This window comes from Leucopleurus acutus (assembly GCF_964270905.1).
Source record: "Leucopleurus acutus genome assembly, chromosome: 1".
Classification (NCBI taxonomy): Eukaryota; Metazoa; Chordata; class Mammalia; order Artiodactyla; family Delphinidae; genus Leucopleurus; species Leucopleurus acutus.
This window is the reverse complement of record NC_139142.1, coordinates 132,903,435-132,929,241: the sequence shown is the minus strand read 5'-3', so window position 1 is coordinate 132,929,241 and position 25,807 is coordinate 132,903,435. Positions and strand designations below refer to the sequence as shown.

Here is a 25,807-nt window from a genome sequence, read left to right as displayed (position 1 = left end):
TGTGGTGAGAGGAACACGTGGTGCAACGGGATTGAGAAGATCTGGATCTAAATCCTGGTTCTGCCACTTACTAGCTCTGTCACCGTGGGCAAGTCACTGCTCTCTTGGGGCCCCAGTTTCCTTGTTTGGGAAACCAGGACAGAAGTTCCATCTACCCCTCAGGGCAGATGTGAGTCTCAAGTGAGAGAATGCTTGGGGAAGTAACACCACACAGGTGGCGAACTCTAAATAAACTCAAAACCAAGCCCTCTTCCAGCACTACCACCCCCAACAATGAGATGGTGCATGGTATTGGACTGGGGTCTGGGACTTGGACATGGTCTTGACCATGCACTCTCTTGCTAGGAGACCTTGCATGGCCACTTCCCCTCCTGTGGGCTTGGTTTCCTCATCTGTTACGGAAGAACTTCCAAGTGATGATGGTTTCTGTGCAGGGATCACTGAGGGAGAGCGAGGAGTTTGCTTCCCTAGAAGTTTACTGTTAGCCTCTTAGTATGGAGGATTTCAAACATATACAGAAGTAGAGAGAGGGATGTAAGAACCCTCCTAGGCACATCCCCCAGCCTCACATTATCACCATTTTGCCAGTCTTGTTTTACATCAAATCCTACTCCCCCCCCCACCCCCGACTCCAGCTGTTTGTTTGCTGCAGTACTTTAAAGCAAGCCTCAGACATCGTGTCATTTTACATACAAACACTTTAGTATGCATCTCTCATTGACTGCAGTTTTTAAAATGCAGCCACCATGGATTTATCACACCTGACAGAATGATCCAGCCAGCCACGCCCCAGACCACTGAGGCTGTCTACACTCCAGTCCATAGTGATATTCCTGATGGACCCAAAGATACCTTTTTACGGTTGTTTTATTTGAATTAGCATCCAAATGAGGGAAGTCCACATGCTGTGTCTGGTTCTTTTGTTTCCCATGTCTCTTATTCTATGGCAGTTCTCCTTCCCTCCCTTTTAAAACTATTTATTTATCTATCTATTTATTTATTTTTGGCTGCGTTGTGTCTTTGTTGCTGCGAGCAGGCTTTCACTAGTTGTGGTGAGCGGGAGCTACTCTTCGTTGCAGTGCACAGGCTTCTTATTGCGGAGCACGGGCTCTAGGCTTGCGGTTTTCAGTAGTGTGGCTTGCGGGCTCTAGAGTGCAGGCTCAGTAGTTGTGGTGCACGGGCTTAGTTGCTCCGTGGCATGTGAGATCTTCCCAGACCAGGGATCGAACCCATGTCCCCTGCATTGGCAGGCGGATTCTTAACCACTGTGCCACCAGGGAAGCCCTCCCTCCTTTTTTTGATGCCATTGATTTGTTGGGAGAATTAGGTCATTTGTCCTGTTGATTGTCTCACAATCTGGTTTCGTCTTATCCCTGCCTCATGGTGTTGTTTAACTTGTTCCTCTATGTCCTGTATTTCCTGAAACCTGTAGTTAGACCTAAACAAGATACCCTTCCTATTGGTGATGTTCAGTAGAAATATAGTGCAAACCACATATGCAGTGGAAATGCCAGATTTTCCAGCAGCCATATTGAATAAGAAGTAGAGACCTAGACAAATTAGCGTTTTTTTTTGTTGCTGTTGTTGTTTTTGTGTTACGCGGGCCTCTCACTGTTGTGGCCTCTCCTGTTGCGGAGCACAGGCTCCGGACGCACAGGCTCAGCGACCATGGCTCACGGGCCCAGCCGCTTCGCGGCATGTGGGATCTTCCCGGACCGGGGCACGAACCCATGTCCTCTGCATCGGCAGGCGGACTCTCAACCACTGTGCCACCAGGGAAGCCCCGGAAATTAGTTTTAATAATATTTTTTATTTAACTAAGTATATACAAAATATTATCATTTGAACATGTAATCACTGTAAAACTTATTAATGAAGATAGTTTACATTCTTTTTCTCATCCTATGTCTTCAAAACCCAGTGTGTATCTTACACTTACAGCACATTTCAGTTCATTTGCAATGCAATGGTTAGAGTGCAATCCTGCCAAAAAAATAAAGTTGTATTTAAAGGAAAATATTTTACATCACTTCAGTTTTTGAATTAAAATGAATTAAAATTTAAAAGTCAGTTCCTCAGTTGCATTGGCCGTATTTCAAATCCTCACTAGCCATATGTGACTAGTGGCTGCTATACTGGACAGCATATAGAGAGAATATTTCCATCACTGCAGAGTTCTGTCAATAGCACTGAACAAGAGGCTTAAGCAGGTTTAGGTTCCGTTTTTTAAGTTGCAGTACTTTGTAGGTGTTGCTGTATACTTCCTATTGTATGACATTGTGTTCAGTTGTTCTGTTTTTCATGATGCTAAGATTGATGAGTGGGTCTATGTATGCTTCTGGACACTTTTAAAGAAAGGAAAAAAGATTTTGAGGCTCTTTATTTAGGATGGACTAGGTGGCAGGGAGTAAATGAGTCCCAAAACTGGGACAGAAGCCATTCTGGCCATATGAAAATCATTTGAGGACGCTCTGTGATATAGTGGTTGGGAGTCATTCTGCCTGGGTTTGAATCCTGATTCTACCACTTACAGGCTGTTTGACCTTGGGCAAGTGACTTAACCTCTCTGAGCCTCTGTCTCTTCAACTGTGAAATAGGAAACTAATAGTATTGTACTTTAGCTCATAGGGTATTGTGATGATTAAATGAGATAATGTACAAAACGTATACATTATGCACAGAGTAAGTATTCAGTGAATATTAATTACCATTACTATGTTGCTGTTATTATAAAAATACAGGTTCTGAGGCCTTGCTGCTAGAGAATCTAATTTGGTAGGGTCAGTGGTGGGACCCGGAAATCTGCATCTTAAACAGGTTTTCCAGGTGATCCTGAGTTCCTGGACTCTCTGGCCCAGATCCCTTCCTGAGATCTTTTCCTGGGGTGACCCTTGGCTATGTTGCAGCTCCAGAGAAGCACGTGTTGGCTGGACACTCCAGCATCTGTCAGAGGCCAAACAAGCCCAGTAGGACTGCCAGATTTATCAAATAAAAATCTCCCATTTTATCTGGCAACCATAAATCCCCAATTCAGATAAAACTGTAAACTAGTCTTTTTGCTCCATGGGTCTCTCTATTCCTGCCACATCAAACATAGGGTGCAGGAGCATAGAATGTGAGGACAAAAGCAGTATTTTAGAGTTTTTAGAGATGAATGTAATTAATGGGTCTTGATGTTTAAGTTAGGGACATGTCTTTGAAGAGGTCATCTTTTATAAGATGAAAGAAAGGGGCTTTGGGAACCATCTTGATCAGTCTGCTCATTTTGCAGGTGAGGAAACTGAGGCCTGACTGGAGGGGGCAGGGGAGTGAGTTGTCCAAAGCCAGTAGCAGGGCTGGACTGGAACCTAAGTCTCCAGTTTCTGTCCCAGCGTATGTTCCTCTTTGTCATCCCACAGCACTTGTTTCTGTCCTCTGTCACTTGAGTCATATGGTGGGGAGGGGTAGCACCTAGGATAACAAGGGACCTGGGCCTAGAGTGTGAGCAGAGACCCTTCTGGTGACACCCTAAGGGTGGTTCCTGCCCTTGTGATCCAAAGGGAGGAACATAGCAAGTAGAAATAGAAGGAAAGTCAGTCCCTGGGCTGGCTGGATAGAGCCCCAGAGATGAGTGAGGGGATTCTGCTAAGCAGGGTGCCTGGAGACAGGGTCAGGGGTTACACCCATGGGCTTGGGCTCAGGACACACAGGACTGACTGGGCCTGGGCCCTCCTTACTGGTGTCTTGCAGAGTGTCCGGAGGAGAGCTCTTCGACTTCCTGGCCCAGAAGGAGTCCCTGAGTGAGGAGGAGGCCACCAGCTTCATTAAGCAGATCCTGGAAGGGGTGAACTACCTTCATGCCAAGAAAATTGCTCACTTTGATCTCAAGGTCAGTGGGGCGGGGGGGAAAGGGAAAAGAATCAGGTTAGGAAGAATGGGCCCAGTCTCTCCCAATGTCATTGCCAGGAGGGGTCAGCGCCCACTAGGCCTTCCTCCCTCATCTTACAGTTGAAAACTCTGAGCTCCTGGGAAAGAAATGATGCCACAGGAGTGTCCCCCTCCTGAGTTTCATTTCTCAGATAAGGTTTTTTTCACATAGGGGCTGATGGCAAGAAGCTTCTGAATCAGACCACTGGCACCTTATCTCTTTCAGGAAATACATAGGGTGTAGTTTTTAAATAAGTAAGCCAATGACAGGAAACTTGAAACCAAACCCATTTCACAAGACTGAACTTTTCAGTAACCAAGAGCTAACTCCTGAGTGGGCAGAGCTAGACGCATTCAGATGAATACTGCTGAGGTTGCCTGGCTCTCTGGACCCAGCACAGTGTCCAGCATCCTTTGACCAGAGGTTATAAATCTTAGAGCCCAGTGACCACTGGCTGTACTCCCCCACTCTGCCCCTTACTGTGGCCATAAAACTGATTCCAGAGGCCACTGATCATTTGTGGTAACTGGTATTCAGGGTCGAGAAAGTTCACTGTGACCACACAGGACTTCACAAAGCAAGAGTGTAGTCAGAGTAGAAGGATCAGTTCCCACAGTAGCTGAGCTCAGTTGCATAGGCTGATGAGCCTTTACAGTCACCGGAAGCATAAAGATCCCCCAACCTGTAATCAGAGGGACCCATTTATTGGGGAGGAGACCCACTGATTTTTTTTTTTTTTTTCTGGCTGCATTGGGTCTTTGTTGCTGCTTGTGGGCTTTCTCTAGTTGCGGTGAGCGGGGGCTACTCTTCGTTGTGGTGCACAGGCTTCTCACTGCAGTGTCTTTTCTTGTGGCGGAGCACGAGCTCTAGGCACACAGGCTTCAGTAGTTGTGGCGTGCAGGCTCAGTAGTTGTGGTGCATGGGCTTAGTTGCTCTGCAGCATGTGGGATCTTCCCAGAACAGGGATCAAACCCGTGTTCCCTGCATTGGCAGGTGGATTCCTAACCACTACACCACCAGGGAAGTCCGACCCACTGATTTTTCTATCCAGAAATTCCTTTTGTGTTTCAAGCATTGTTCTGGGTGCCTGGGTGTTGCTACAGGTACAAAATCAACTGAGGTCTTGTTTGAGCTTAGTTCCTCTTTTCCAGGAACTTGTGCAGGAATCATAAAAAAGAGATCAACAACTCTAAGTGCTATGATAGAGGGAAGTACTGGGGGGCTGGGAGTCTAAATGAGAAGCCATCTAAGTCAGACTGGAGTATCCGAGAGGGGCTTCCTGGAAGAGGTGGTATTTGAATTGAGTTTTGAAGGACTGCCAGGAGTTATCAGAGGGGACGGGCCTTCTAAGGAAGTGAGGCCAGCAGGTACATGGTCCTGAAATAACACAATGCATTCAGGATAGTACAGGCAAAGGGTGAATGTGCTGAATGGAGAAGCCAGGAGGAGAGCAGGAGGCAGACACAGGCCATGGGAGCTAAGCCAGGGCGGTTGAACTTTACACTGAGAGATATGGGCCAGATGAGCAGGGAGGTGAGGCGAGCAGATGTGTGTTTCAGAAAAGGCCCTCCAGCTGGGAGCACGGATAGAATGGGGACAGTAATCTGGGTGCGATGTGGCAAGTGCCAAACTAATTTGAGGAGGGGATAGAGTCAAGACCTTTTATAGAGGTTGCTCTGAGGATTGATTAGGTACCTAATTAGATGTGGGACATGAGGGGGAAGGCAGAGTCCAGGATGACACCCAAGCTCTGGCTGGCAGGGCTGGCCCAGAGAGGGTATGGCGTCTTGTGGTCTCAGAGGCTACATCAGGGTGTGGGCTCACGTCCCGTACAGGGATCCCACCCCAGCTCTTACTGTGCCCCGTGGGGTGACCTGCTGTGAGTCTCCCCTCCTTAGGCCGGATTGTCGCGGTATTTTGAATTCCTCCTATAGAAGACATCTTGCAGAGTCTCGCACAGGTGTCACGGGGTAAAAGTCAGGGTCACTGAGGAGTGTGTGGCCTGGGCAGGGCTTTGGACCTCAGGGTATTCACACACCAAGCAGGAAACGGGCTACCTGGATCGCACGTGTGTCTCCTTCCTGATAATGCTATGGGTAGTTGACTTATTTTCTCTGTCTTTGCTGGCTCCTCCGAATGGCCTCCTTTGTCTTTTCTCTCATGGGGCTGGTAGAGGCAGGCGTGTGGAGTCCACAGGCCCCGATGACTAGAGCATGTCCATGCTGTACGGTTGGCTTCTATGGCAGCTTGCTGAAGTGGGGGGAGTTGTAGCCCGGTCAGGGTTTCACCCTCACTCTACCGTGTACCAGGTAACAACTGAACCTCGGTTTTTCAGCTTTAACACAAATGATAATGCTTACCTGTCAGAGTTGTAAAACTGAGAGAGAAGCAGCATCAAGTTCTGGGTACCAGATAGGTCCTCTGTAACAGGAGCTTCCCAGAACAGAGGAAAAGAAAACACACCTCCTGTTACAGTGTTTTGGGCCCTGATAGACTAGGAAAACGAAGCCTGCTAGTGCAATTCTAAATGGCCCAGCAGAGAGCTGAGATTGGTTGCTAGGTGGGGCTACTGGTCGGTGATCTTGTCTGGCTCCTGGGCTCAATCTGGACGTTTTCCACAACCTGGAGACAGTCTGGGTTTCCCCTGGATGCAGGTAGGTTGAGGATACTGCTGACCCCTACCCTGCCTTGTATCCTTAGAGGGGGGTATGGACAAGAAGCCTGCTGACTCCCCTACCCGTGGGTCCCTTGGCCCAGGCCCAGCTGGGCAACTTCAGAAGTGATGAGTAGCTGGAACTCAGTGGGATCACCTCGTGATTGACTAGACACTTCCTGGAGCCAGCACGTGGGTATGTGTTCCCCTTGGCTGGAACTTCCTGCCAGCTGGAGGGATCATACAGAGGTCCAGCTGGTAGCTTAGAGGGGACTTCTTGGTTCCATGTTGTTTCCCACCATATGAAATTCATTTTATATGAATACATTTCTCTTCCTGATTCTCCTTCTCCACGAGGGACCTCTGCTTTCCCCTCCTCTTGTATTCTGTTACTCCTTGCCAAGTGAGTCAGGCTCGCTTGGCTGCCCCATGAGCACAGCCACCATTGTTATCTCCACGCCCCTGCTCATGACCTGTTCTCCACGCTCACCTTCCAGCCGGAAGGAGCAGGTGATGGCGGAGGATCAGCTCTCTGGCCTGCCTTTGGAACAGGAATGACCTCTCCTCCTGTGTCAGCCATTGTGCTGGAATGGTAAGGCTCTATCCCTGCTTATGACACACTCCCAACCTTGTGGCAGAGAGCAAGTGAATGGAAAAATTAATGTACGATAAACAGCCTTGGTTAAAACAGATCATGGCATGCTGTTACCCAGAAATCTGTGGCAGACCCTTGTCACCCATGGGATAAAAGAACCCCTTCTCAGCATGGGGTTTCTTAAACTGTTTTAAATGTTAAAATGTTTAAACATTTTAAAAATGTTTCTTAAACATTAAGGTCTTTCTTAAACTGCCTGAGCCCTGATTCTGGCCTCATCTACCTTTCCCCACTTGAAAACACTAGCCCCAGGCACCAGGATGACAGATACATGTCCTGGCCCCTCTTCTCTGCTCATGCTGTTCAAATCCAGGAAGCTGCTCGTCTTCCTTTTCTCTGCCTATGGACTTCCTGCTCATCCTCCAGGCCCAGCAGAAATGCTATTTCCTCGGGTAAGCAAGCCTTTCCCACGCCTGCCAAAGCATAACTGAGAACCAACCTGCTTCCCTGCTTATCTTGCCCCTTGTATAGACTTCCACTGACAGCATTTATCACCGAATTCTCAGTTCTCTCCGGGCATCACTTTCTTCTCTTGTCTCTAGCGCAGTGCCTGACATATGAGTTACTCATCGTTGAATGAATGAGTGAATGAAGGAAAAATGGTTTAGTAAGACAAATGCATGCATGGATATCATCTGGAAAATGCAAAAGAGGTGGCAGGCAGATTTCAATTCAGTGATGTGTCATTTATTGAGGGACTATTGTACACCAAGGGGTAGAGTGACAAGCATCAATAAGATATGGTACCTGCCTTCCAAGGGTCCACCACCTACGGGGAGATGGCTGCAGTGAGACTGGTGCCGAGGCCATCTAAAATAAAATCTACCCATGACACTCACTAAGAAACACTCACTTCCGAGGGGTAACCTCTCTGCCTCAGCAGAATGAATACCATCCCAGTGTATGGTGTAAATTCACCACAGACAGGCCCGCTGGTGTGGGTAGGTAGAGGGGGTGCAGGTAGATGATGTGTTTACCACTGAGGTACAAGGTATTGTCACTTTTTTACACATAAAGCAATTGAGATTCAGAGAGGTTAAGTTACTTGTCCAAGACCACACAGGTACTAAGTGATAGGGCTGGTACTTGAACTTACCCAGTGAGGAGACACTAAGCACAGCTGAGTATCACCAGCTTTTATTTCACCAGATTCTAACAGTATGGATTTCTTACTTGCTTGCGTCATGCCTTTTACACATAGTTAATCCGAAGGTTTATACTGTGCCATAAATTTATCCTTTGCACAGTTAATTTCTCATCTGGTTACCTGATTTTTTTCTTTCTAATACGTTATTCCTCATAGTTGAAAAATTAATTTGTATTCTATTAATTGCTATAAAATGTGCATGCATTTGAAAGTAGATCTTACAAGATTGAGATGATTTCCGTACTAAAACCTTGGAACATGAAATAGAGGTGAGACTTGGCAGTTTTGACTGTCAAGGTAGGTTCGGGTGAGATTGTAGAAGTTTAGGGCAGAAGTTGGTATAGGCAGTCACAGCCATAGACGACTTTTACCCCTCAACATTTTTTATTATGAAAACATTTCAAAATGTCTGAAGAAATTAGAAGAACCATACAATGAACACCATTATGCCCTCCTCCTGCATTCAACATTTGGCCACATTTGCTTTACCTCTTTCTCTCTTTAAAAAAGAAAAAAAAAATTTACATTTATATAAAAAGCATTTTATATATATACACGCACACACACACGTGCATATGTGTGATTTTTAAAATTAAAAATAATATCTAATAAAAATTTAAAAGTATTAAAATGTATGTAATTTATTAAAATTATGGTATTATTGGAAAGAAAATTGTAGCTATCTTGACACTTCACTCTAAACACTTCAATAAGCATCTCTCAAGATTAAGTTCAGTCTCCTACCAACCCACAGTACCATTATCACACTTAAGAAAATTAACAATAATTTGTGGAAGACCTTTAATTGGTAAAAAAAACATTATTCTATTTCTTATTTAGAAAGAAAATTCTCCTGGCAGTGGAGAGAGAATGGATGGGAGAGAGTAGGCCAGTTGGAGGTAATGATAAGACTGTGGGAAAGAGATGAACCCATAAACTTTTCTTAAAAAATGAAGTCAATGGTCATTTATGCTATTATAAAAAGTAACAAAATACAGAAACATACAAAGAAGTTACCTGCAGACTCTCTACTCCAAAATAATCATTATTAACATTTGTTATATTTTCTCCAGCTTTGTGTGAACAGGGTGTGTTTGTGTGTGTGTGTGTGTGCATGTGCGTGCGTGCGTGTGTGTGTGTGTTAAGGTGTTATAACTATACTACTTCTACAATTTCCTCTCCTGCTTTTTTCACTCTACATTCTAACCCAAGCAGGCCACATGGGCTCTGTAGTGATTTACTTTGCTGTTGAGGCTTTTATACAAGGCTTTCTGATTTCCTTACCCTCTTGGCATGTTCTGAGGGTGGACCCTGTTTCCGGTTCCTCATACCCAAAGCTTAGCTTATGCCCCAGCCTCAGTATGTGCCCCGTGGGCTCTTCATCTCAGCTCCATGCATCAGCATGGGAGCCCAGAGCCCTAGGGATGCATCCTGGCTGCTTCATCAACTACTGCAGGGCCACCCTAGGGTGACCCGAGGAGAAGTGAAATGACACAGAGCTCCTAAATGGTTGAGGGAAGGAACAAAATGTGGCAAAAATTAAACTATGGAGAGCCATAATTGAAAGAGTTGAAATATAGCAGTAAATGTGTGAATTGGGAGCATTAAACCAACAAGCTGCTTTTTATGAGATACAGCAGGAGGCCACATGGGGAGTGGAAAGAGGAGAAGATTGTGGGTCAAGCCTGCATTTAAGTCTCACCTCTGCTAGGTAGGGTTGGGGAGGTCATGGCTCTGACCTTTCCTGGCCTTGAAAGTGGAGATAATATTGCCCCTCACTTCCTCACCCAGGAATGGAGTGAGGGGCCAGGGGGAGATCAGTGTTTCTGAAAGGTCCCTGTAAACTCTAAGACTCCTTCCAAGTGCTGGCTGTGAATTTTAACTAGCCTCCCTATGAGGCCACATTTCTCCCTATTCCTCTCTTTCCTCCAAAGGGATTCAGAAAGGGAGGTGGGCATGGAAGCACCCAAAGGGGTAATGAATAAGGTGGTGCTTTCCTACCACCAGGCTGGGCAGATTCCCAACAGTGGCAGGACACTGTGTGAGGTTGATATGGCTTGGAGTGAATATCATGATCCCTATGTTACAGATGAGGAAACAAAGACAAAAAAGCCGTGCCCTCCTCCTCTTTTGTCCTTACTACCTTTGCCATCACCATTAGGTGCTCAGAGTCTCTTTGCTACTTCCAGCTGCCCACAGCCCTCCACTCTGGGCCCCTGCCCAGGCCTGGCCTCTACTGAAGTATCATGTGTTCAAATAGTACCTTTTAGGTTCCATTCACATCTCTACCATTAGCCCTCCCCATGCAGCTGATCTCAGTAGGAGTGAAAGAACCTGATTCTGGAAGTGGTAAAGGGTGGTGGAAAGGTATCTTGGCATGAAAAAACCTGGGTGAAAACCTAGCTGCACCACTTCTTAGTCATGTGGCCTTGAATAAGTTAATTAACTTCTCTGACCCTCAGTTTCCTCATCTGGGAAGCGCAGACAGTAACTTAGTCTACTCAGATTCTGTGCAGTGGTGTTCTGGTAGTAGCTGGATCTCCAATGAACAAATATATGTACACACACACTAAATTATTATAAAGTCTACTGATATAAAGGTTTATAATGTAATTTACAAGTAATAAAATATATAATACTTTTATTTTATAAATTTCACAAAAATAAATTGATTCTTGTAGAGCACTTTCCTTGGTTTTTGCTGACCTCTTGTATCAATACCAACCTATGGATGCAATAGACAAATGAGTGTAGTTCCAACAGGATTGTTCGTTGATATTTTTATGTTAACAAGTAAGGTGAAAATGAAGCAATGAAGACGTCTGTTGGAGCTTTACTTGTTTGCCAATGACATGAGTGACTTCTTTGCTGAATTGGATAATGGTTTCTGAATATTGAAAAATATTTCTTCAATTTTCTCTGCTAGCACAAAATAACGGCTATAGACACGACACCCTTATAAGTTTAATCTCTGTTATTAAGTGATTTTCTGCAGCACTTCCTAAGTCTAGAATCAAGAAGTCAAGTCCTGATTTGTAGTGTCTGCGGATTTCTGTGGTGTAAATACACCCACTGGGGCCAATTTCAAGGCACCAACTTGATGACACTGACTAGAGCTAGGAAGAGGGGTGCAGTAACATACCATGATGAAGTACTTCCCCCATTCAGAGATAAAAGGCATTAAATAACCTCAAGAACATAGAAAATAATAAAATATAATAGAAATAAAGAAACAAAATATAATAGAAATTTATACTTCCTAATAGAAATTAGGAAGTAATACGTTTTTAAAAATGTATTTATTTATTTGGTTGCGTGGGGTCTTAGTTGCGGCAGGCGGGCTCCTTAGTTGTGGCGTGCATGTGGGATCTAGTTCCCTGACCAGGGATCGAACCCCGGCCCCCTGCATTGGGAGCGTGGAGTCTTATCCACTGCGCCACCAAGGAAGTTCTGGAAGTAGTAAGTTTTAAGTATTTTAAATATAATTTAATTAAATATGTTTCTATAATTTAATTTTTAATATTAAAATAATATTCTTACATAGCTCAGTTTAACAACTGGCTTACAACATTCTTGCAAATTTAACAGCAGGCTCTCATGAGCCGGTAGGCACCAGCTTTAGCCCACCCCCAGCTCTCTGAGACTCTGTTGGTGAAAGCATTTTGTAAACAGGACAGTGCTACCTGCAGGCCAGCTGTGGTGGTGGCAGCAGTGGTGTAACAATAATAATGGCAGCCAGCATTTATTGAGACTGTAGTAAATGTGCAGGCTCTTCTCTGAGTGCTCTGCATGTGTTTACTCCTTTTATCCACATGACGACCCTATGAGGGAGGTAGGTTCCATGGTCGTGGCCATTTTATAGAAAGGGGAGGTTGCTCAGGGGCTCCTAGGTTTTCTTGTGCCTCCTCAGAACCCCTTACCATATTAACACTCCCGTTTCGCAGATGAGGGGCCAAGGATCAGAGAGGTGAATGACTTGCCGAGGTCACACAGCTAGCCTGGGGCAGAAGCAGGGTTCAACCCAAGTCTGGGGACTTCCCTGGTGGCACAGTGGTTAAGAATCCACCTGCCAATGCAGGGGACACAGGTTCGAGCCCTGGTCCGGGAAGATCCCACGTGCTGCGGAGCAGCTAAGCCCGTGCGCCACAACTACTGAGCCCATGTGCCACAACTACTGAGCCCACGTGCCACAACTACTGAAGCCTGCACGCCTAGAGCCCGTGCTCTGCAACAAGAGAAGCCACCGCAATGAGAAGCCCGCACACCGCAATGAAGAGTAACCCCCACTCACTGCAACTGGAGAAAGCCCGCGCATAGCAACAAAGACCCAACTCAGCCAAAAATAAACAAACAAATAAATAAATAAGTTTATTTATTTATTAAAAAAAAACCAAGTCTGTCCAATGAGAGGGCCCTCTTTAGTGCTGGTTCCCCAAACACTGGGCGCTATATGATTTTGACTTTCTTGCAGAACCTGCTTTAGAAAACCAATTCTGGAGCCTCACTCCTGGTGGGTTGATTTAATTGCTTTGGTATTTTTAACACAGTCCCCAGGGGATTCCAATGGGTAACTAGCTCAGATGGGCCCCAAAGCACAGCTTGGGGCTCAGAGTGCCTGGATTCAGGCCCAGGTTCCTCACTGGTTAAATGGAGGCTCCGACCATCCACAGCTTGGCGGCTGTGAGGAATAAGGTGATGTGTGGGGAGAGCCCAAGGCAAATGCTGGTTGTCGTGTGGCACAGACCAGAGAGCCAGCATTGCTGATTGGCCCAAGGCTGAAACCCAGTGGTCCTAGAATGGCCTTGAAAGTGAATTTTTATTTCCCTCCCTCTACCCAATAAGAGCACAGAGACAGTAGGTAGTGGTTTTCTCTGACTTTACCAGGCAGGGCTTCTAGAACCATGCAGCAGCCTCCCATAGAGAAGCAGGCCGCGAGTGAATGTCCAAAAGCTGTGGTTTAACAAATCCAGTGCAACTGGGTTGGGGCCCTTCCCTAAGATGTGCGTTTTCTGGGAAAAACATGGAGCTGGAGGGACTTCCCTGCTGGTCCAGTGGTTAAGAATCCACCTTCCAATGCAGGTTACAAGGGTTCGATCCCTGGCCGGGGAACTAAGAATCCACATGCCGCGGGGCAACTAAGCCTGCGCGCCTCAGCTAGAGAGCCTGCATGCCGCAAACTACAGAGCCCATGTGCTCTGGAGCTGGCGCGCCACAACTACAGACCGCTGAAACTAGAGAGAAACCCACGCCGCAACGAAGAGCCCAAGCATTCTGGGGCTTGCGCACCGCAACAAAGATCCCATGTGCCACAACTAAGACCTGATGCAGCACCCCCCGCCAAAAAAAAAAGAGGAATGCATCAGTTAAAAAAAAGAAAGAAAGAAAAACATGGAGCTGGACCAGCAAACTGGTGAGTTACCAGAGCCGAGATGGAAATGCCAACTTTGCCAGCCGGCTGGGGTGATCTAAGTGGGCACCCTTACATCAGCTAGAGGAAGCGAGGCAACATGGGAGAGGAGAGAGCACACAGGCATCTTGGGCAAGCGTTTAACCTCTCTGAGCCTTGACTTCTTCATCTGTAAAATGGGGTGATGACGGTACCTACCTCAGAGAGTGAGAATCAAATAAGAGGTGTGTAAACGCTTCGTAAACTAAGTGCTGTAGGTTTTGCTATGCGTGAAACTTCAGATTGGGTGCCTTTGGAAACACAGGAAGAGCAGGCCCTGCCCTCAGCAAGTGTGCAGTCTCGTGGGGGAGGCAAGACTAACACATAAAGATCTTGGCAGTGCTTGGTGCTGCAGGTCAAGATCGCTGCACGAGTGTGGAGCTGGGAGAAAGAAGGAGGGCTGGGCTGGGTATTCAGATGATGCTTCCTGGAGAAGATAGCATTTTGACTGGGCCTGGAAAGATGGGTAAGAGCTCAATAGGCAGATGATAAAGACCTCTGGAGAGGAGCAGCAAGATCAGGAAAATAAGCACAGAGATGATGACAACGGCTACAGGCCACTTGATATGCCTTGTTTGATCCTCTTAGTAACCCTCTTGAGGTAGGTTTGAGAAGAAGAAGCCTGAGGCTGAGAGAGGTTAAGTAACTTGCCTGGTGTCAGACTGCTGGTAAATGGCAAAACTGGGATTTGAACCCAGGTTCTAAGGCTCTTAGTCATTGTCTGTGTTGACTCCCTAAATGCAGGTTGTGCGAGACACACATATGACTGCGCCGATTCTTTCATTCCTTTACCTGGTAAACCATTCCTGAGCACCTACTACATTGCAGCCCCTCTTGGGTGCGAGGGATGGAAAAGAGGGGCAAAGCCCCTGTCCTCCCCTGTGGGGCCTCAGGTTAGTGGGGAGAGGACATGTAAGGGAGTAGTTGTAGTGCAGTTGGTTCTCTGCCAGAGGTATGTCCGTGTACCTTGCCGGCCCTTGGGTAGAAACAGCTAGCTGTGTGTATTGACGGGGAGGGGGTCACAGAAGATGTTCCAGTGGGGAAGTGCTGGAGCTGGGTGGTGAGAGGGGAGGAAGCCTGTCAGGAAGGCATTCCAGCAGAGTGAACTGCGGGTTGGGGTGGGGGTGATGAAGGTCCGCTGGCATGCAGCAGAGGGTGTGCTGTCCAGAGGTGGGAGGGCCTTGAATGTTGATGAAGGTGGACATTGGGCCCCGGGCCGCACTGGAGCCTGGTGGGGAAGGGCTGCCTGTGGTCTCATCTACAGTGTGCTGGGGGGTGGGTGGGGAGAATTTGCTTCAGCACCATGGAAACCTGCCCACAGAGCCCTGGCAGCATGCAGCCCTGCTTTCTCAGGTTGCCCAGCACTTGCTGAATAACCTGGGACTGTGCTTGACATTTCCAGGGAAGGTTCCTAGACAGCTTCCTTGTCCTCACAGCACAGGCCTGTCTGGGCTCCAGCTCTGCTGAGCTGGGCAGCCTCACCTGGTGATGGGCAGGCCGTGCAGGCACCTGGAGAGGGCACTGGGCCGAGGGTCAGCAGACTTGGGCTCTGCTCTTTGCTTGGTATCCTTGGCAGTTTCTTGACCTCTCTGGGCAGCTCTGCAGCATGAAGGAACTAAACGGTCTCTGAGGTCCCTTGCAGCCCCAACATTGTGAGTCTGGGGGGGGTGGGGAAACGGGATGGGGGAAGGCAAGCAGAAGATGAGTGGGGGAGGAGGCAGGTCTGCGAAGGGCAGGTTCTTCAGATTCAGCAGGGTTTCAGTAAAGTTCCCGGGGATGACTGTTGTCACTGCTGCATCCCTGAAAGGAGAGAGCAAACATAGCCACCCTGCTCTGAAATCTCCTTGGGCACCGCTCCTTACATGGACCATCTCCCTGAATTCTCAGGACACTGTATGCCTTGGTAGGTGTTCCCATTTTGCAGATGGGGAAACCAAGGCTCCAGGAGGTCCAATGACTTTGCCCAGGTTTCACTGTGAGAGGTAGAGGTGGAATCTGAACCCAGGCCTGACTCTAAGCTCTGGTCTTTGGCACCTCATTTCATAGATCCCCTGAGGCTGCCTTCACCCTGCAGGGGCTCTTAGACATGCTGTACCAGGCCAGTAGGGATCACCCCACAAGGGTCCCCCCTGGAGGATCAGCTTCCAGATGACCATAGTAGGTGCCTCAGGCCAGATCCACTGGGCTGCTGAAGGGCACATTGGCCCACAGCTGTCCGCCTGATGGGCTGAGTTGGTGGCTTTATTTTAACAGGTGGGGAAAATTTCACCTCCTGGTGGCTACGCCATGGGCCCAGGGCCCGGCAGTGGCAGCATCTATGGAAATGTGATCCCTTCCTCCAGCTGTGCTTTGGAGGTGACGTCAGGTGTGTGGGTGAAGTATTTGGTTGAAGTAAATAAAGCTGGAGGAGAATGACAGGAGTGAGGGAGTGTGGATGGGCTCGCACTATCCCAAGGGCAGCCTGGCTTGGCAGTCTGCTCTTCTTTCCTGCCCTGGAACCAGGAGACCTGAGGCTTTGTGGTCCTGCCTTGGGGCCCAGAGGAGTGGGAATTGGCCCAGCCAGCTTGGAGGGTGTACCCCCTGGCAGCTACAGGGCCTAGAGCTTGAAGAGGCTTTGGCTATCATCCAGGGTCTAAGTTGGGAGACAGAGGCCCAGAGAGAGGAAGTAGCCTGCTTAAGCCCACACAGCCTTGGGTGGTGGAGTTGAAATTGGAATTTCCCAATACCTAGGCCTGGGCTCTTTTCCACCACCCTACCCTGTTTGGGGAGCGGGGAAGCGAAGAAGCTTAGACCAAACCCTTGGGGGAACTGCCTCTTTGCTGCCCTCAGACCACCCTTCAGACCCTCCTTGAGTCCCTTTTCCCTCTTGATCCAGCCCTATACCAGCGCTGTGGGGAGGTGTGCTCTCGGGCGCCCCTAGTGGTCTAGAGCCTCCATGGCGCAGAAAGGGAAGAGCCACTAGCCCCCAGTTCCTTCAGTTCACATCAGCGAATTGTTATGAAACGTGCAGGATGCAGGACATCATAGGGGATGCCAGGAACCTTAAAACTGATTGAAATTTTTCCCAAGGAGGGTACCACCCAGGAAAGCTGCATCACGATACGAGAGACAGCCTGCAACTAGGGCCACTCACTCGTAAGCATGTTCGGTGCTGAGGGGGTTAGAGCACAAGGTCAAGGGCCGCTTCATTGAAAAGCAAGGGAATAAAAGGGGGCAGAGATAGGGGATAGGCTCTGAAAGTGTGAGGAAGAGTAGGAAGGGCATTCTAGGCAAGAGGAAGAGCCAGAGTAAAGGACGGAATAGAGATGTCGTCCTGGGCCTGGTAATGCTCACCCTGAGGGGATATAGGACAGGTGGTGGGCAGTGAGGCTGGAAAGTGCAGAGCCTCAGACGCCTCAAATATCAGGCAGGGCATTTGGAGTTTCTCTGGTGGTCAGTAGGACCACTGAAGATATTTAACCAAATAGGGTGCTGTGGTGGAGAGAGCAGGAGCTGGACTTCCCGGGAAGCTCATCCTGACTCTGCCATCATGAGCTGTTGGACCTTGGGTGCATGTTTTATCATTCTAAGCCTCTGTTTCCTCATCTGTGGGATGGGGTTGATAATAGTACCTACCACTCAGGGTGGCTGCAAGGATGACATAGAGCACTAGTGCAATGCCTGCCTTGGTAGAGGTGCAGTAAGTGTCAGTCCCTACCTTGCTTCCTCGCCTCATCAGATTATTACTGGAGGTTGGGATAGCAAGAAGGAAGCCTTGCTGAAAGTCAGAGAAGCTGCAGATATGGGGTCCAGGTACCCTGGTCAGCCTAGAATCTCCTTGGTAGCCTGGGCAGGAAGTAGGAAGCATTGGTGGCGGGGAGCCTGTGACCTCTGTGTACTCCCAGTCAGGGCTGGTCTGAGGTGAAGGTGCATCTGGTCCAAATGATCCAACTTGTGAGAAGTGAGTGAGGTGGGGACAAGGACCCAGGTCTCCACCACCTAGCAGAGCATTCTTGGGGGGCCCCACCTCCCAGCCTGAAATCCCTAGACCCCCATCACTTTATGCAGACCTGTCTTGGGACTCTCTTTGACAGGACCTCTGTTTTCTCACTGAAATGAGGGGGTTCAGCCCAGGAGGTCCTGACGCTCCTTTCTGAGTCTCTGGACACAGCACGAGGGCCAGGCCAAGGGCGGGGCATGGGGCTGCTCACCAGGGTGAAAGCATCACAGGAAGAAAAGCATCCTGGGATGGGAAACAGGTGTCGGGGCAGGAAAATAGCTGTGCCTGAGCCAGGGTGCGAGTTTGCCCCAGGCTGCTAGGCCCAAGCTGCATTCCCACTCCTTCCTGGGATAGATTCCCAGGACCCTTGAGAAGCAGGGAAGGGGGACCATTTAGTCTAGTGGTTAGGAGCACAGGCTTTGGAGTCGGACAGAAAGAGGTTAAACTCCCTGGTCCATGAATCAGTATTTTTTCAGTTTTGGTTTCTTTTCCTAAGAAAGAGGAATGATAAACACCCACCGTATAAGGTAGTGAGAGGGTCAGTGAGGTATAAAGTATGTCATGTGCCTGGTTAGCACTGGACCTGCACATTGTAGGGATTTACTAAATGGCGCCTGTCTTCACTCGGGGAACATTTACCGAGCACCTGGTGGATGTCAGGCTCTATGCTAACCTTTGGGTATTGATAGGAGTTAAACCCTCGGGAAGCTCTTAGCCCAGTGGGGCAGACAGGTCAGTAAACTGACAAGCTCGAGGGAGTGGGAAAAGCACTGAAATAGGGGAGGTGCAGGGTTTGATGGGAACTGGGGAAGTGGCGGGTGTGGGCAGCAGGGGGAGGCTCTCTGGAGGAGGTACTATTTTTGCTGAAATGTGAATGTGAATTAGCCAGGTTGCGGGTAGGGACAGTGCGGGGAGAGTGTCCCATGCAGGGGAGCAGTCACCTGCTGTGTGATAGGTTCTTGGGGTGGGGCAGGGGACAGATGGGACTCAGGTGAGAAAACATGGCCTTGCACGGAGGTTCTCACAAGCCAGTGGAGAGGCTGTTTCCCCTGGACTGTGGGCCACCAAGGTGAGAGGATGCGAGGCAAGGACGCTTCTCACTTCTTTTTTTTGTTTTACATCTTTATTGGAGTATAATTGCTTTACAATGGTGTGTTAGTTTCTGCTTTACAACAAAGTGAATCAGTTATACATATACATATGTTTTCATATCTCTTCCTTCTTGCGTCTCCCTCCCTCCCACCCTCCCTATCCCACCCCTCCAGGCGGTCACAAAGCACTGAGCTGATCTCCCTGTGCTATGTGGCTGCTTCCCACTAGGTATCTACCTTATGTTTGGTAGTGTATATATGTCCATGCCACTCTCTTACTTTGTCACAGCTCACCCTTCCCCCTCCCCATATCCTCAAGTCCATTCTCTAGTAGGTCTGTGTCTTTATTCCTGTCTTACCCCTAGGTTCTTCATGACATTTTTTTTTCTTAAATTCTATATATATGTGTTAGCATACGGTATTTGTCGTTCTCTTTCTGACTGACTTCTCACTTCTTAGGGAGAATCTCCTGGGATTCTCCCAGGGATTCTCCAGGAATGTCTGGGAGAATCCTGCCTCCAATTGTTCCTCCTTCCTTCCTGTGGGGTCCCTGCCCCCCAGTCCTGGGGACCACCAGGGCTAGTGTGTCTGCCTCTGTCCACTGCGGCTTCCAGCCCTGTTCAGCGGGTTTTGGGTGGTGGTCAGGAGGACCCGGACCGGGCCCCTCAGCCCCAGGGAGAAGCCTCGGGGCCATTCCCAGGAAGAGAAAAGTTCCCAAAAGGTGGCTGAGGAACGTGGTGGAATGGAGGGAGGAGAAGCCCCCTGCTCAGGAGATGGTGGGCAGCAGGGAGGGTTCAGCTCACCACATGGGGTGCCAGGATGCTTGGGGTCCCTGGGCAGCCACCGGAGGGCCGGGTCAGGGCACTGGAGGGGGCCCCAAGCCTGCATCCTGTGTCCTGACCTCCCCCTGCCCTCACTCTCCTTTCTGCAGAGTGTAAGGAACCGCCCTGCCTTGGGAAAGGACTTTGACACAGTTTCAGAATAAGTTGAGAGAAATCTCCAGAGGGGGAAAAGAATAAACACACTTTTAAAATGCAAAATGAAACATATTATATTTTTTTTTAAAAAAAAAGGAAAAAAAAAGGAGGGATTCCTCATCCAACTCACTTGAGTGAAAGTTTCCAGCCACTGTGAAGTGAGGTCGCAGAGACCAGGGAGCCGAGAAGTTCGGGATGGGGACACCTGGGCTGTCTTCAAAGCAGATTCGGAATCAGTTCAGCCAACTTTTAGGGCCACCCTCCACCTGCCCCCCTCTGAGCTCTGCGCTGCGGGGGGCGGAGATGCAAAGACCTGAATCCTCCCTCCAGCCGAGGGTACAGTAGAGCATGGAGGACAGACATCGAGGACTGTCGGACAAGAGAGAGTGTGACAGCTGTCATAGCAGAAAGGTTCCAATGAGCATGAAGGGGCCCCGGGGGGAGGGAGGGTTCACGTCTGTGGATGGGGGGAGAAGGCTCAGTGCTGCTGAGGAAAGGTTTCAAGGAAGAGGTGGACTGAGTTAGACTTTGAAGCCTGGCTAGGATTTCAGTGGGCCGAGATTGAGCAGAGGCTTTCCAGGTAGAGCAGATGATGAGAGCAAAAGTGCAAGGTGGGAAATTCTCCAGTACTTCGAGAAACAGGGACATTCAGTTTTCTTAAACACTTATTTATTTACTTATCTATTGATTTAAAAGCACTCTATTGAGATTTATATGTCACCTAGCATGTAATTCACCCATTTAAAGTCCACAATTTACAAAGTTGCACAACTAACACTGCAATCAATTTTAAAACATTTTCATCAGCCCCGAAAGAAACCCCGTACCTATTAGCAGTCACTCCGCAATCCCCTGGTCCTAGGCAACTCCTCATCTACTCTGTTTCTGTGGATTTGCCTATTCTGGATATCTTATATAAATGCAGTCATATAATCTGCGGTTTTGGGCGACTGACCTTTCACTTAGCACCATGTTTTCAAGGTTCATCCATGGTGTGGCATGGATCAGTACGTCATTCCTTTTTATTTTTTTCTCCGCCTTCATTCCTTTTTATGGCTGAATAGTATTCTGCTGTCTGGATATACCACATTTTGTTTACCTACTCATCAGTTGATGGACATTTGTGTTGCTTCCACTTTGGGACTATTATGAATATGCTGCTGTGAACATTTGTGTACCAGTTTTTGTGTAGATGCATGTTTTCAAGGCATTCCATTTGGAATGGGATCTAGGACGGTCCTGGCGAGGAGTAGCAGGGAAGAAGATGAATCAGAGGGACTGCTCACCCTCTGAGTGCTCCGCGTGGTTGGGTGGGAGTGAGAAGGCTAGGCTCAGGATCCTGTTCTAGCCTCACTGGGAGCCTGGGCTGAGTGAGGCCAGGGCAGGGCCGTCCCCCTACGTACACACACCAGCCCCCACTGTTGTGTTAGATCTGGCAGCTGTTTTTTGTGTTTTTTTTTGCCGTACGCGGGCATCTCACTGTTGTGGCCTCTCCCGTTGTGGAGCGCAGGCTCCGGACGCGCAGGCTCAGCGGCCATGGCTGATGGGCCCAGCCGCTCCGTGGCATGTGGGATCTTCCCGGACCGGGGCACGAACCCGTGTCCCCTGCATCGGCAGGCGGACTCTCAACCACTGCGCCACCAGGGAAGCCCAAGATCTGGCAGCTGTTTTACTGGGCTGGGAATAGTCTGGGCAGCTGGTATTTTCCCTGGAAATTAGGTGTTTTTTTCCTGTGTCCCACCGAGGGCCAATGTTAGTTAAACACATAGAGAAGTGTGAGCCACACCATTAGTCTACAGGAGGGGAGTGTTGTCCACAGGAAGCTGACCGGCCAGGGGAAAGAGGTGGTCAGGAAGATGGAGGTCAATAAGCCATGTGTAGAGTGAGGCTACGTTGCAGTGCCCCTCCCCACCCACATACACCCAGAGAGGCAGTGGTTTTATTTACAGGAAATGCTGCAAGTATCTCCCTGGCCCCATTTGACAGATGGGGAAACAGAGGCACTGCATTAAAGGGATCTGCCGTTCAGAGACAGAAACAGGATTAAAGCCAGAGTCTGGTTCTGCTGTCAGCAGCAGGTTTGGTAGAACCCAAGCCTTGCCCTTGGCGTTGTGGCTGGTTTTGAGTTCACAGGAGAAGACTGAGGACACAAAAACAAGAAAGTGTTTATGCTGTTTTGGTGTCCCAAAAAAGAACACCAAACCCCACCCCAAAACCAAAGCAAAAACATAAAATAGGGCTTTAATTACCATCTTTTCTTTTATCCCTTTTCTTCTCTTTTTTTGTTCTCCAGCCAGAAAACATTATGTTGTTGGACAAGAATATTCCCATTCCACACATCAAGCTGATTGACTTTGGCCTGGCTCATGAAATAGAAGATGGAGTTGAATTTAAGAACATTTTTGGGACGCCAGAATTTGTTGGTGAGTTTTAGGCCTGTTTCTCTCCCAACTGAGAATCTGGGATCAGGAGGTAGAGAAATCCCAGTAGTAAACCCTGCGTCTGGAGCTGTGGCCTATGGGCTGAGAGATGATGCCTTGGAGACTCCCTAGAAATCTAATGGGTAGGGAAGGAAGTGTCTCACTGGCCTCTGGATGAGGGTCCAGGTGCTGGCTTTGAGCGCCCAGTGGGGCAGTGAGAGGCCAGGTGGGCCTGGAGGCCTTTGCAGAGTTAAATCCTCCCAGAGCTGGCTCCACTGCCTGCTCTTAGAAGAGATTATGAACATTTAAAATTACCTCGCCCTCTTGCATTCCCATAAACTCAACCTTTTCTGGAGTAACTTTTGATTTCCTGAAAAAGAGAAGGGAAATCTTCTGCCAGATGCCAGATTCAGCTGCTCGCCTCTCCTGTGTGCCTGGCCTTCATTCACGCACAGGAGGCCCAGCTCCAGCAGAGCCCTGGCGGCTCTGTCTTCCCTCTGTGTCTCTCAGCCTTGGCCCAGGCCTGGTGGGACTGGCACCACAGGTCGGGGGGGAGAGGGGATGGTCATAAAGAAACAGCTTTGCAGAGGAGAAAGGAATGAAAGTTCAGAACCAACACCTCTCTGCTTTGGGAGTTGGAGTGGTCTTAGAGATGGAGGGAGGGAATGGCCTCCTCAAAGCCTGGGGGCTCAAACTTCTGACCACAGTCTAATCAAAAAGGAAGACGGGATGCGTCAGAACATCCACCCTGATAGATTTTCAGGCCACACATAGCAGCTCTGCAGCCACTGTGGAATGAAACTGCAGAGGCCCCACAGACCCCCTGGCAGGGAAACCTTGCTGTGTGCGAAGCACTATGCCTGGTGCTCTACAGGCATTGTCCAAATTAATCCTTATAGGATCTAATGAAGCAGATTTAAAATATCTTCTCCATCAAGTGCCTTGTTTAAGGCAAAACAACCGGTAGGTGGTAGAGCAGAGATTCAAAAACAGATACATCCAACATCAAAGCCTGTGCTTTTTCCATTAGACCACGTTGTCCTCTATAAGAAGACCTTGCCCTCAAGGAGTGTTCAATTTAGTTTTGGAAACAAGACATCAAACCATCAAATAAGAGTGCTGAAAGGATGTTTTCAGGTCACCTGATCTAGTTTAAATGTGGACTTGGAGAGCTAGGGGATTTTACTTAAGGTCAACCAATGGTTATTCTCCACCTACTATACGACAGATATTAGGTACTGGGGACACAGTGATGGTAAGAAGCCACACTCAGACTGGCACACCCAGGGTCACACAGTGAGCTGGTGGCAGGGCCAACTTGAACCTGGGGTGCAGGTGTCTAGTCTCAAACTTTGTCCAGGATAGCAGTTGCTGCCGGCCATTCACATATGTGGTAAAAATGCATGTTTATTTAAGTTCATACCAAGTGTTGAATGATAATAAATGGTTCAACTAGAAATTCAGGGCAGTCATAGAAGAGGTGACACGAGACAGGATGTGGTTAAGTGTAAGGGGAGTGATATAGACAGCTCTGAAAGACTGTTCAGACAAGATATCCACTCTCACAAGGTCAGGGGGATCAGTCCTGGCCTTGAGTCAGTGAGGGACAAAGTGCTGTCGCTGTGGGTGTGGGAGGATCTAAGGGGGGTCAGGAAGGAACCAGAGCAGAGGAGGTGCACGTCCTGGGTTCAGAGGTACCACAGCAGGGGTGAAGGGCCAGAATGAATGCATTTATCTGGGACCATTCACTGTCCACTCTAGAAGGATCAGAGGGTTCACACGGGCTGGCAGTGTCAGTGGGATATTGATGGGCGGAGCCAGACTGTGGAGGGTTTTTCCCAGTGGTATACTGGTAAATGTCTAACAACCAGGTCTCAAAACAAAACAGAATACAACTCTAATTAGGTTGGATAGCATCTGCCAATTTCAACCTACCAACATGTTGTCACTGAATTCAGAGCTGGGCAAAGATGCACACAGCTGACTCTTGTGAGCCAGTGTGACACAGCTCCAGCCCAGAACTGGTCTTATTTGCACCTTACAGATATATAGGGTGGTTTCTCTAAGCCCCTGACCCAATTATGATGACTTACTTTTCCCAAGATCCCTGAACACAGGTTATAACCACTCTTCCCTCTTCCCACCATTCTTTTGAAATTTTAACCTGAGACCAGGGTTAAAAAGTGTCAGCTTCTGGGAGTGTGGTGGACCAGGTCTTCCAAAAGGTCCTCTCACTACAAAACTGGATTCTTGAGAAAAATATTATTTTTCATGCAATTCTGGACTCACAGGAAGTAAGATAAATCTTTAAGTGAAGTAACTCCTTCAGCATCACCTGTCCTACCTTGAAAATCGAGCGAAATGAACGTAGAGCTGGAGCTGTGAGCAACAAGAATATTCAATAGGAGGACCTCTCCTAAAGGCAAGTATACATGTCAGCATTTATCAGAGACTAGCGAGATTTAGATGTTCAAGGATGTAGGATATTAAAATTATCAGATGTTGACTATAAAATAAATGGAATGTATATAGAAATAACAGGTAGACGCACAAGAATGAGCAGGCAACAAGAGATTCAAAAATGACTGGGCAGATTTTTAAAAGAACCAGATAGAACTTTAAGAAATTCAATATGTACTCGTTGAAATTTAAAACTCAGTGGATGGGGCAAACAGCAGATTATACACAGCTGAGGAGAGAATTAAAGAATTGGAAGACTGAGCTGGAAAAAATCAGCTAGAATACCACAGAGTGACAAAGATATAGAAATACTAAAGAGAGGATAAGTGGAATAAGTTTAAAATAAGAAGCCTAACATAGGTCTATTTGGACTCCCAGACGAGGGAATAAAGACAATACAGGAGCAATATCTGAATAGAACGGCTGAGAATTTTCAGATCTAATGTAAAAACATGCATCCCCAGATACAGAAAGGACAATGTATATCAATCAGAAAAAAAAAAATCTATACCTAGACACATGATAGTTAAAGTATAGGGCACCAGATACAAAGAGACGATCTTAAAAATCAGCCAGAGAGAAAAGACAGGTTACCTACAAAAGACAAAAATTAACAAACAAAAACCAATAACCGGACTGACAGCATACTTCTCAAAACAACAATGGAAACCAATGTCCAATAGAATATAATCTCCAAAGAGCTGAGGAAAAATAAAAACCCCATAATTGTGGAGAAATTATATTTCAAGAATGAAGGTAAGAGATTCAGAAAAAAAGCAAAACCAAAAAAGAACAACAACAAAAAAGACAAAACAGTTAACCTCCAGCAGACCTTCATTAGTGGAACTTCCGAAAGATGTACTTCTGAATTAAGGAAAATGACTCTGAAGGGAGTTCTCAATGCAAGAAGTAATAGGAGCAAAGAAATCAGTAAAACGTTAGGCAAATAGAATTATTTTCTTTCCTAGAGAATGATAACGATGATGCTGATGATGAAGCTTTAATTGTAGGACTGAAAAAAAGAACCAGAAACTGAAGAAAATAATGTTAGCTAGGACAGAGTACTCGAAAT

General features: G+C 47.7%; 1 protein-coding gene across 2 annotated transcripts in view; it reads left to right on the top strand.

The window, feature by feature from the left end:
- The window catches only part of DAPK2 (death associated protein kinase 2), a 119,178-nt gene that overhangs the window by 71,097 nt on the left and 22,274 nt on the right, over window positions 1-25,807 (top strand). For both annotated transcript variants that reach the window (XM_082850523.1, XM_082850522.1), the window contains exons 4-5: window positions 3,730-3,868; window positions 22,149-22,278. In XM_082850523.1, the coding sequence (XP_082706649.1) occupies window positions 3,730-3,868; window positions 22,149-22,278 (269 nt within the window). The remainder of the gene's footprint in view (window positions 1-3,729; window positions 3,869-22,148; window positions 22,279-25,807) is intronic.